Consider the following 12,218-nt stretch of genomic DNA (forward strand, 5'->3'; position numbering starts at 1 on the left):
GGTGGAAATGAATGATCCACGAAATACCTACAAGGTCAGGTTTGGTTTATGATCTTCTACTTCGATGCGAGAGCTGTACCGCCGCTTTTAGGTCCACGGAACACAGCTGCCTATGGGGCCCCGAAAGGCCCCATTATATGTATACGTAGGTAGGGACCCAAAATAACTATGTACGTTCTGAGCATGTTTCCTTAGGTATTTTAAGCCAATTCTGTTTTGTACCTACAAAACAGACTTTTTTTTTTGAAGAGGTTCGACAGAGGGAACTGTAACTGCTACTTGGTCTTATCGTCCCGAAATCGAAGAGAGAAGGAAGACAGGATAAGAAAAAGCCAGCCGTTCTGAGAACGTCCGCGACGGGCGAGAATCGAACCTGCGGCCTAGCGCTTACAAGGCATCTTACCAACCAAGCTAACTAGGCTGGCAATTTGACCCTTAATCTCCTTCAAAGTGTGTACGTAGATTGAAAATTACTGGTGTGTCATTGTTGACATTATGTTTACCGAATGATTCGTGTAGGTACAGAAGGTGTTAAAACATACCTAGTTGCATAATAATTTAGCTACATCACCTCGCTAAAGACATGAGTAAGTATACCTACCTGAATAAATCAACTGAGCTTATGTCATAGGTATCTATAGGTTCCGAATACGTAGAATGAAGAATTATACTATTCATGTTTATTGCAATACAGGAAAAAAAGAAATTGTCATACAAAGATACCACATGACACCTTGGCAGCTTATCACTGTCCCTCAATGGTAAGTATTAAGGTAACTTCAGCATTATTGGCTTATGTCCATTTGAGCATCAACTTATGAGAGAAAGCTAGGTAATACAGGGGCTCAATTATTTCATGTCCCTCCTGGGATTCGAACCGCAAACCCTTTGGTTATGAATCCAGTGCCCAATGCCTTACCAACTGCCCTATACAAAAACTTATAGGAGATGCATTATAGGTACCTATGATTATCACATAATTAGTAAAAAAAAAAAAAAAAACCTACAAGTATACCTATAGGTAATTAGACTAATCAGTAAAAATAAACCCAGGCTAAATCTCAGGCACACTATTATAACAATTAGGTGAGTTTCGTGTAAGTGGATGTAATTAAAAGCGAAATGTTGAAAAAGCGGAAACAATAATATAATCCTATACAGATTTATTTACCATTTAACCCTTCCTGGGAGGCGAGAAAAACAATCAGTAATTATATCAAGCGTGCCGGGAGGCGCGCGAACGTCAAGAGTTCGAAGCGCCGCCCGGCAGTTGACCGCAGTACACTAATGAAGATAACAATGTCAATTGTTTTGTAATTTTCATTAGTGCACTGCGGTCAAGATCTAGGTTTCGTAATCCGGGATCAATGGTTCAACAGCAAGGTAAATTGATGTAGGAGTGATGGAAAATTATTATTTTCTTTAGAAGAGCTAATGTAGAAGGGAGGTCCCACATTGACGTCTTTTTTTATATCAGTACTTTTTTGTGGAGGGTAACTCTTGACGTTATTTTTTTAACACGAAGTGCTTTTTTGGGGGGATTACATAATTATTAGTAATAGAAATACAAATTTATTGACGGACTGCTCATAGTTTGGGTTTGCTAAAGCGACACATCATACTTTTCAGACCCTATTTAAGCGTACTTTATGTTGTGATTATGTACTGGCTTAGGCTAGGCTTGTATTTCTTTTTCTTCTTCATTTTGGAGCTTAAGCTTTGGCGAGAGCTATAAAGTCAAGCCCATTTCGCAAACAGAGCCTCAAAGGGTTATCTCAGGTACAGGCCAGGTCTTATCAGGCCAAACTATCGTTCACAATGCATGCAGGTTTTATAAAAACATACTCGATATTGTGAGCAGCACGTTTTTATGTTAAATTAAAATATATTCTACTCTTCCAGAAAAAAAAATAAAAAGTCTGTAAGTATAAGTAGGTACTAGCTATCTTATATTATTATTATAAATAAAAACATTATCATTATTAATTCAAACATTGATGATAACTCATGGTTAGATAAAAATAAAATAGCTAATAGATAAAGCTATATCTCTACATCCGAATCCTAATCTATGGAGGACTCTAAGCTCCTCCCAGCTGCTAAAGAATATAAAATAGGGGGACTACAGGTATATCAGGGAGTTTTAATGGCTGCTAAGTAGCGAAGTTATCTCACTGCTTAGCCATGTTACGCGTTTTACAGTGATATAATATTCCTCAGACTAAGATTGATTCTATTCTATTCTGTTCTATGGGTGCTGTCAGTTGGAAATATGTAGAATAGAATAGAACACTACACAGTCAAAAGGTAGTTATCTAGTAATGTCAGTTGTTGGTAAGGGCAGCGGACTTTTATTGCATCAATTTTCGACAAACCCATTATCTGCTGAAGACAAGCAACGTTATGTATGCATGGTTGGTATCTTGCATAGGTACGTCCTTAGTTGTAGCACCCTCGTAACTTTTTATGGTTATGGAGAACAGAATCATGATATTGATCAAATAGATCAATGATTTTGTTTAAGACTTACTCTACAATAGGTAATCAACTAATCACCTAATGGTTCTAATCAGATACCTACCTATACTATTTTATTCCAAAGCCTTGTAAAAATCTTCCCTGAATAAGTAGGTAGGTACTTTTGATGCTTGCCTAACAACTTCATCAATGTGTATTGCGTATAACCCACAATTTAGATATTGATGAACCAAAGAAAACCATGGTCAATAATGATCACAACCTAATTAACTCTGACCAAAACAAAACACCACCGCCCGCGGAATAAACCAGCTGTCTTTGTACCCAAACTTGGTTCAATATTCCATTCTATTCTATTCTATTACCATTAAAAAAAAGCATTATGATTCTTCTCATTAAAACGATGTTTGATTCAAAATGAAGATCTATCTAACTTTCAAACCATTGTTCGTGCTCTCACAGTTGCTGGCTTGCACTCTATCTGGCTTACAGTGGCTTACCTAAGTACCTACATTAGAGTATTATCTGTATTTCGTGATACATTTCGTGGATCTATGCATGATGGTAAATTTGACATCTCCACCAACTACACACTCAAAACTGATGGGGAATTTGACATCTCCACCACAATATAGGCAACAATGAAAGCTGAGAGTTTAAAAGTTTAGATTTAAAGAATAATTGCCAGCCTAGTTAGCTTAGTTGGTAGTGCGTCTGTCTTGTAAGCGCTAGGCCGCGGGTTCGATTCCCGTCCGGGGCGGATTTTATCCTATCTGTATTTCGTGATACATTTCGTGGATCTATGCATGATGGTAAATTTGACATCTCCACCATCTACACACTCAAAACTGATGGGGAATTTGACATCTCCACCAAAATATAGGCAACAATGAAAGCTGAGAGTTTAAAAGTTTAGATTTAAAGAATAATTTTGCGAAATTTAGCATCTCCACTATGCAATCAAAAATCATGGGAAATTCAACACCTCCACCAACAGAGCTCATCATTTTCATTTTAGCATTTTCTATTGGTTAAAAATAGTTCTTTGTAATGAATACTAAATCAGCCAATAGGAAAATTGGGACTTTTTTTATTTCGATAAAATTTTTGAAGAATAGATAGGTACATAGTCCTTTCAACGCTCATCGTCACATTTTTGGAAAAAAAAGCGCCTCCAAAAAAGATCAACGAAAATCTATTGTTTCCATTTGACTTTCCAAGACATCAAAGTGCCGCAGCCTGTCTTCATATCGCGAAAACAATAGACTTCCCCTATCACACAATGTCATTATGATAGGTTTGAACTAAAAAAACCTTTTTGGGTGTCTAACTAGAAATCAGGTTTCCGACTATCCTTTGGAGATGTTGTCTTCACAAGGGAATAAATGAGGAAAAAGACGTCTGGAATTGAAGGACTAATGGATTACATTTTTTATTGAATTAATAAATTCATTGATATTGATGATCTGATTTGTGGAATGAAATCAAGTCACCAGTTTCTGTATTCAAATCAATAATCGATTTCTATGTATATTTTCTATGGTTTTTACTGGGTGAAATCGACATTTTAATTAATTCTATTGCTGCGGAACATTTTTTTCTAAGCCAGAAATCTAAATGTTCGACTTCACTCATCCTACGTCTTTTGGCGAGATTATAATTATTATGTACGCAAGATTTACTTCACCTAAAGCAACCTCCGCCGTGGTCGGGTGGGTATCACACTAGAATTCATGATTTTATTTGATTGATTTCACCTCAAAAAGCTCGAAAGCTCTTTCCACATTTTTGCCACTGATTTCAGCACTTCTTCGTGATGAACAAAACCCTGTCCATCACTAACCATCATCATTATCATCACCATCATTACCCTCATCATTACCATGATCGGCCTCTTTTACAACTCTCTGAAGTAGAGATGAGGCTTCACTAGAATGTCTTAATTAATGCCTCTCATACTCTCAGACATACTAAAGTGCGTGTAAGTCTCTCGACACACATTCATCCAGAAGTCTATGTACTTATACTTACATAGTACATGCATATTTATTTATATACCTACCTGCATTGAATGCATGTATAGGTACATAGATATTCTTCTAAAGTACCTACAAAATGGCTTTATAAAAAACCATACTCCTTCCCTACCCCTCTAATGGCTGTAGTGTAAATGGCACGAAATTGCCTGAACATCACAATTAATTATTATTTTGAAACTTGAGCTAGATGTCAGAGATGAAATCGTAAAGACGGGTTTTATGATGGTTGGTGGATCATTATTCAGTAGAGAGTTGGAGATTATAAGGTTTTAATTTTGTCTGAATCACCTTTCGTTTGGATTTGACTTCGGAAACTGGACAATTATGATCCATTTGGATAGTACAATTACCAATAAATAAGTAATTTAGCTGGGACTTTAATACAATCTAAATAAACTTGGCTTACGTAAATCGATTGGATAAAGCAATACGAATTGAAGAAATTTCTCTGTCAGCCTAGTTAGCTTAGTTGGTAGCGCGTCTGCCTTGTAAGCGCTAGGCCGCGGGTTCGATTCCCGCCCGGGGCGGATTTTTCGGAACGGCTGGCTTTCTCCTATCCTGTCTTCCTTCTCCCTTCGATTTCGGGACGATAAGACCATAGCAGTTACAGTTTCCTCTACCAAATCGAATGGAACAAATGGGAACCACACCACAACTAAAACCCTAGGTCCCTAGAAACTGAAAACCAATCAGTTATTCCAAACAATCTTTCACTTTGACAGCTGGCACGAGTTGTAGATAATGACCTCCTATGGATTAGGTAGGTTCACAATATGGATTTTATCAAAAGAGAAACCAAAGATGTCACCAACAGCATTGCTACCCAGGTGTAACAGCTTAGCAGGGGGTGATCTGATGGATTCAAATTCAATACATCTAGGAACTATAGGGAAGTAGGAACAAGGTGTTTTATTCATTCAGAAAATGGAGGTGTGAATCGAAAGAAATGGACTTTGAAAATTTAGCAACTATGACTGAACCTGAAACTGCTTGGTTAACCCAGTAAGACCGAAAACTATTTTTCCCTCGATTTTTTTCTCTTTTATTAATTTAAAAGCACAAACATACTTCTGCTCCAAATATTTTTGCCAAACTAAATCACAACAAAAGAGCATCTTCTTGACAATGTATTTTATCAGTTTCAATTCAATTCAATTCAAATTTATTGTATTGTTAATACACATTATATACAATTTACAAATAATGACACAATTTACAATGAACGATGAAAATCACACTGAGGAAAAACTCTCGGAAAAAAATAAAATCCGAAAATAACTGAATTACCTGAAATAATAATAAAATATAAAATAAATAAAAAATAATAAACAACAAAACAATGTCACAAAAAACACAACGCACTACGATAGTAAAAAAACAGTGATAATCAAATTCGTATGAGAGCTGTCAATCGACATTCTAGGTAGGTATTTTAGGTACCTTTTTTCAGTCACTTCAAGTGAGTAGCGCGTGTGAAATTATCCCCTCCTATGAAGCACTGTCAGCCATAAAAAAAAAAACAGAAATCAACCAATGAGAAAAGAGTATTCATTGTGTTTGAAACCTCGCCTCTCCAATCTAAAAAGAGGTGGAGAGAGTCTCCTAGAGTCTAGCCATCTGGAGGCGAAATCTACTGACACGTGTTTGGTGTTACATATATGTAACGCCAGGACTTGAAGGGTTAAGCTTGTGTAATGCTGTTGTTTTAGGATTTTTCCGCGCCAAACGGGGAAATGGTGTCGATAGCCGATGGCTACTGTTAGACGTCTTGATCCGTAGGTATTAACATTGTGACCCACAAAAAACGTGAAGTGGCTTCTGCTTCACCACAAATTACCTCACATCAATCCACAAGGCACAATAGATATCCAAAAAATCAATCTTCAGATTGTAAAACTGATTTTTTTTAAATGAAAATGATCAGCAATTATAATTATACTAAATAGTTGTTCTAATGTTATTCATTCCTGGTAGCTTTATTTTAATTGGGTACTTCTTAAAGGTGCCTATACAGGGTGCAGAGTTAACCGGACTGATATAAGATTTATGGATAGCTTTATTTGTTAAATCTTGTTAGAATTAAATTCGATAGAACATTTAAATAGGCTCGATTTGAAAGGTATCCATCCCATTATTTAAATCTGAAAGGTACTTTTGCTATACCTATGTATTAAAATTTTGAACTCATCATTAGTGGATGTGACAAAAATACACTTTACAAATAAGTAGGTACCTATTAGGTATATTTATTAACAAAAAACAAAACTTTTACACAAAGTAAATTGTTTTTTTTCCCCCTTTATTTCGCCTGGTATGTTTATTTCTTTCACCAAAACTATTGAAAAGTTTGTCCGGTTTTGACGAAATTGGGCACAAATCTTCAATACAGAAAAGCATTTTTCTCAAGAAATCTTGAGAAATTCTTTACTTTGCCATAATTTCCAAACGGTTCCACCAATTTTGATGAAATTTGGATAATTCGCTCACCATTTTTTTTTTTTTTTTAGCAACAAAGCAACAACAATAACTTTGTTTAACTTTCAACAGTTTCAACACATATCGTCCTTCACGATCATAATGTACTCGTACGAGTAGGTACATACAGTCCATTTCTTTGTGGAAAGTTGGAACTGTTCAAGTGCTGACGATTCCAAATCTGTATTTCACGATGGGTAAGTATTACTCAGGCCGGAACTTGGCCTGGTATTATTATCATCATCGAATCGTGACAAATACTGACAATGCAATGGTTAGTTAAATGGTTAATGTTAGTGATATTGATGAACAGTAAGGAAATAAAGGGGTCACGAAGAATGTGTCGAACTTTGAGCAAAACTCTTAAAACAGCAGTAATTGTAGGTACATTAAATCAACTGCAGTACTCAATAGCTTAGTACATATCCAAGAGAACCAGGAAAAAAATAGAGATACATATAGAAGAAAATTAAGAAGGAAGAAAGAAAAACAACAAGACCAAAGAGAATGAAAAAAACAAGTGCTAAAAGGATCCCTTGAAAGAACATTGAAGGACGACAAAATATCAAAGGCTTTGGTTAAAAAATATGTGGCAGACGAGTTCCTTGGTTCCCACATCAGGAGTATTTGGTACCAAGAATTTTGTCTAGTGCGATGGTAACGTGGCTTGTCTATGTGATCCACTGAAAATCAGACTTCCAGGGCGGCTCAACATCTTCAAGAGGGGTGCTCTTTTTTTCTAGAGGTTTGACAGAGGGAACTGTAACTGCTAAGGTCATATCGTCCCGAAAACGAAGAGAGAAGGAACACAGGATAGGAGAAAGCCAGCCGTTCCGAGAACGAACCCTATCTTTTTTGGATAAAATACGCCCCGGGCGGGAATCTAAACGCGACCTAGCGCTAAGAAGTCAGACGCGCGACCTTCCAAGCTAACTAGGCTGGCAGGGGGGTGCTCTCGTTTGTTACAGAAAAACAACCAGAATTGTGTTTAGTTATATGTACTGCTCAAATTGGACTAAAGAGTTCCACGCCACGCTTGGGTTTGAACCCACGCTCTCCTGTTTACCAGAGGAGTATTTTGACCACTAGACCACCGCGGCGCGGTTGGGTTTTAAAATTTTCCTTCTACAATATGAAGGTATAGCTTTTTCTGAAAAGTGAAGTTCTGTATGGAACGCAGAAACAGGCCTGCGATACCCCGTATTTTCAGGCAACAAAGGTTCTTAGTACCTACCTACTTTCTTCAAAAATCCCATGTTGAACAGAATTTATTACAAACGTGGTTCAAGCTATCAAGAGCCGCAACTCAACAAACCCTTCGCTATCGCAGGTATAAAACAAAAAGACGCACTAGAAAAAAATGACCAAAACATTAAAACAAAAGGCTTGAGAGACAACCTGGTCCAAAATGCCCACAACAATAGAGAGAATTATGAAAGGGTGTCTAGAACATCATTTGAAGGTTCTTGCCAATGTTGTTTGGCGACTCTCGAAATGTTTAGGACTGGAATTCCATTTTATTGCACTCTATGTCAAAATATTAGCAATATTTATGATGCGTTTTGGCTTTTCAGTTTTTTTTTTTATGGGTAAGTTATCTGTATCTGTAGGTATAATCTATTGAGGTCCATATTATTTTTACTATCTTTATCTACGAGTAGTAAGGTGATTATCTAAATAATAATTATTAACATGTTGTAAGTTAAAACTTGTAATAAATTTAATAATGGGAAAAAAAGAATCGTGCATTTGTCACATCCACCAATTATACAATGTATAATATTGTAACTTTACCCGTAATATCTTGTAATTCTGTAAATCCACTGGTTAAATGAAAGAATAGATTGTTGTATTAAATTTGTGTTATTGCATCACAACATCACATCCTGAGGTCCATATTATTTTTACTATCTTTATCTACGAGTAGTAAGGTGAATATCTAAATAATATTAACATGTTGTAAGTTAAAACTTGTAACAAATTTAATAATGGGAAACAAAGAATCGTGCATTTGTCACATCCACCAATTATACAATGTATAATATTGTAACTTTACCTACCCGTAGTATCTTGTAATTCTGTAAATCCACTGGTTAAATGAAAGAATAGATTGTTGTATTAAATTTGTGTTATTGCATCACAACATCACATCCTCTAAAAAACCTAATTGAATGCAATAATAATTGTATTGTGTAATAAAATTCTGTAACATCCACTAATCAGATTTTATACAAAAGCAGTACAAAAAGCTATGACCTGTAATTCTGTCACATCCACTAATTCCCTTGTGTCAAAATTACACAAAAGCTTCATCATTAATCTGAATGTCGATTTCGTCCCATCTTTTTGTAAATAAATCTTCGTCTATGTTCCAAAATTTAAGGAGACTGGGCTTTTACAACTTATTGAAAGAGCAAGTTCTAAGTTTGAACTCCACAATTTTATTGTTCTTTTAGTTAGCCTTCAGTGTTTCACCATGAATCCCGAACGATTTGTCCGATTTTGATAAAACTGAGCAAACATGTTTCATGCCTAACACGAAGTAAATTTGCTCATTCAATTTTGTACACAATCGGGGCGAAATGATCGGCCTCTTTTACAACTCTCTGAAGTAGAGATGAGGCTTCACTAGAATGTCTTAATTAATGCCTCTCATACTCTCAGACATACTAAAGTGCGTGTAAGTCTCTCGACACACATTCATCCAGAAGTCTATGTACTTATACTTACTCGTACATACATATTTATTTATATACCTACCTGCATTGAATGCATGTATAGGTACATAGATATTCTTCTAAAGTACCTACAAAATGGCTTTAAAAATATCCATACTCCTTCCCTACCCCTCTAATGGCTGTAGTGTAAATGGCATGAAATTGCCTGAACATCACAATTAATTATTATTTGAAATCGTAAAGACGGGTTTTATGATGGTTGATGGATCATTATTCAGTAGAGAGTTGGAGATTATAAGGTTTGAATTTTGTCTGAATCACCTTTGGCTTGGATTTGACTTTGGAAACTGGACAATTATGATCCATTTGGATAGTACAATTACCAAATGAGTAATTTAGCCGGGACTTTAATACAATCTAAATAAACTTGGCTTACGTAAATCGATTGGATAAAGCAATAAGAATTGAAGAAATTTCTCTACCAGCCTAGTTAGCTTAGTTGGTAGCGCGTCTGCCTTGTAAGCGCTAGGCCGCGGGTTCGATTCCCGCCCGGGGCGGATTTCTCGGAATTGAAAGCACCTAGAGGTCCTTAATTTCCCAAGTTGTTCTAGTACCTACATACTCTCAGTAAGTTCGTCTAGTCTAGTCTAGTTAAATCAAACTCTATGGCTTTTTATATATAAAAAAAGTTCGTGCAGGTGTAAAATCTGGATCTAAAACTAAAGAAACTAGGTAATTAACCAATTTATGTAACAGCTGACCAATATTTGGCATGCGTCAAATTAATCACCGGACAGTAACGTATTGTCATTGCGCACTTACCAGGTTGCGGCTGATACGAAGACTTCCGCATCCACTCATACGGACTGCGCGGTGTGTTATTGCTTGCGTTATACTGATCTGTCACACTGCCAGCTGGCGGTCCGGGGGAGGCCGAAATCTCACTGCCTGAAATCGTATTTGGGGTTGACGACAAGACATGCTCTTCTTTGACATCATTCTGAAAGCTAGGCGTGTCCGGGAACCAGTCGTTCTGGAACATGTGGTGGGGCGGATGGGTCCATGTCTGGGGCTGGTCTGCCGTCTCATGCATACAGCTGAGGAAGGAGGGTGGGGTGGTTTGGTGCTGGTGGTAGTACGGGTTGGAGTACCAGCCGGACGGTGGGTGGTGGAACTGATTCGAAGGCGGGGTGGGATGGTAGAATTGACGGTGCATGATTTCCATTCGGGTGGTTTGTGAGGCAAGATGGGGGCGAGGGAGAGGGTTGTCCGCGGAAGCGGCACACTTTGTTACTTTGTGGGTGGATGCGATGTGGAGTAATCCGTGCGTGGGTTAGGCGCGGTTCACACACGGATGACAAATATAAGTCAGCGAATTTGGGAGTTTAAATCCGCGGCACAGATGGAGTCCGCCAAAGATATGAATGGGCAGATTGTCTTTTGAACCGAGGTGTTCAAATACCCTGTTCAAAATATGTGAAACACTCACAGAATACGAAATACTTTTAAGATACACACACAAAAAGGAACATTAATTAAAAGGATTTAGTTATAAAGGAGTTTATGTAAAAAAAATCATAAATCATTAGGTCAAGAAAAATCATTACAAATTACTTAGATAACGATGTGGAGTGATCCGTGCGTGGGTTAGGCGCGGTTCACACACGGATGACAAATATAAGTCAGCGGATTTGGGAGTTTAAATCCGCGGCACAGATGGAGTCCGCCAAAGATATGAATGGGCGGATTGTCTTTTGAATCGAGGTGTTCAAATACCCTGTTCAAAATATGTGAAACACTCACAGAATACGAAATACTTTTAATAAGATACACACACAAAAAGGAACATTAATTAAAAGGATTTAGTTATAAAGGTGTTTATGTAAAAAATTCATAAATCATTAGGTCAAGAAAAATCATTACACATTAGATAAGAATTGGGACAACACAGTTCATTTTGATAAATTAGAGCTTTGCATTAGTTTCTTAGGTAAATCAGAAAATCAGTAGGTAAGCAGGGCACCTTGAATTTTAATTAAATGTATAGTTAATTATAGTGAATGAATTCAATTAAAACTACATAACTTGAAGGAACATCAAAGCATTATCAAATAATAACCCTTCTGATTCAAATAGTTATCAAAACACTGATTTTTTATTAGGTCAAATAAGGACAAATTACACACTTTTCAAAAGGCTCTAAAACTCCACCAATTAAAGTAATTCATCCGGAAATCACACTGAGGAAAAACTCTCGGAAAAAAATACAATCCGAAAATAACTGAATTACCTGAAATAATAATAAAATATAAAATAAATAAAAAATAATAAACAACAAAACAATGTCACAAAAAACACAACGCACTACGATAGTAAAAAAACAGTGATAATCAAATTCGTACGAGAGCTGTCAATCGACATTCTAGGTAGGTATTTTAGGTACCTTTTTTCAGTCACTTCAAGTGAGTAGCGCGTGTGAAATTATCCCCTCCTATGAAGCACTGTCAGCCATAAAAAAAAAACAGAAATCAACCAATGAGAAAAGAGT

At 36.6% G+C, this 12,218-nt stretch overlaps 1 protein-coding gene across 1 annotated transcript; it reads right to left on the reverse strand.

Moving 5' to 3' along the window:
• Positions 1-10,415: 10,415 nt before the first annotated feature.
• On the reverse strand, positions 10,416-11,269 carry LOC103513545. The gene has a single exon (XM_008478383.3). It carries the CDS (start codon positions 10,893-10,895, stop codon positions 10,416-10,418), a length of 480 nt encoding a protein of 159 aa, XP_008476605.2. The 5' UTR covers positions 10,896-11,269.
• Positions 11,270-12,218: the final 949 nt, after the last annotated feature.

The sequence above is a fragment of the Diaphorina citri genome, unplaced genomic scaffold, assembly GCF_000475195.1.
Source record: "Diaphorina citri unplaced genomic scaffold, Diaci psyllid genome assembly version 1.1 scaffold984, whole genome shotgun sequence".
NCBI lineage: Eukaryota > Metazoa > Arthropoda > Insecta > Hemiptera > Psyllidae > Diaphorina > Diaphorina citri.

What these genes read in the sequence shown, in the direction of transcription:
- LOC103513545 (XM_008478383.3), bottom strand. Translation starts at nt 10,895, where the DNA reads ATGGAAATCATGCACCGTCAATTCTACCATCCCACCCCGCCTTCGAAT.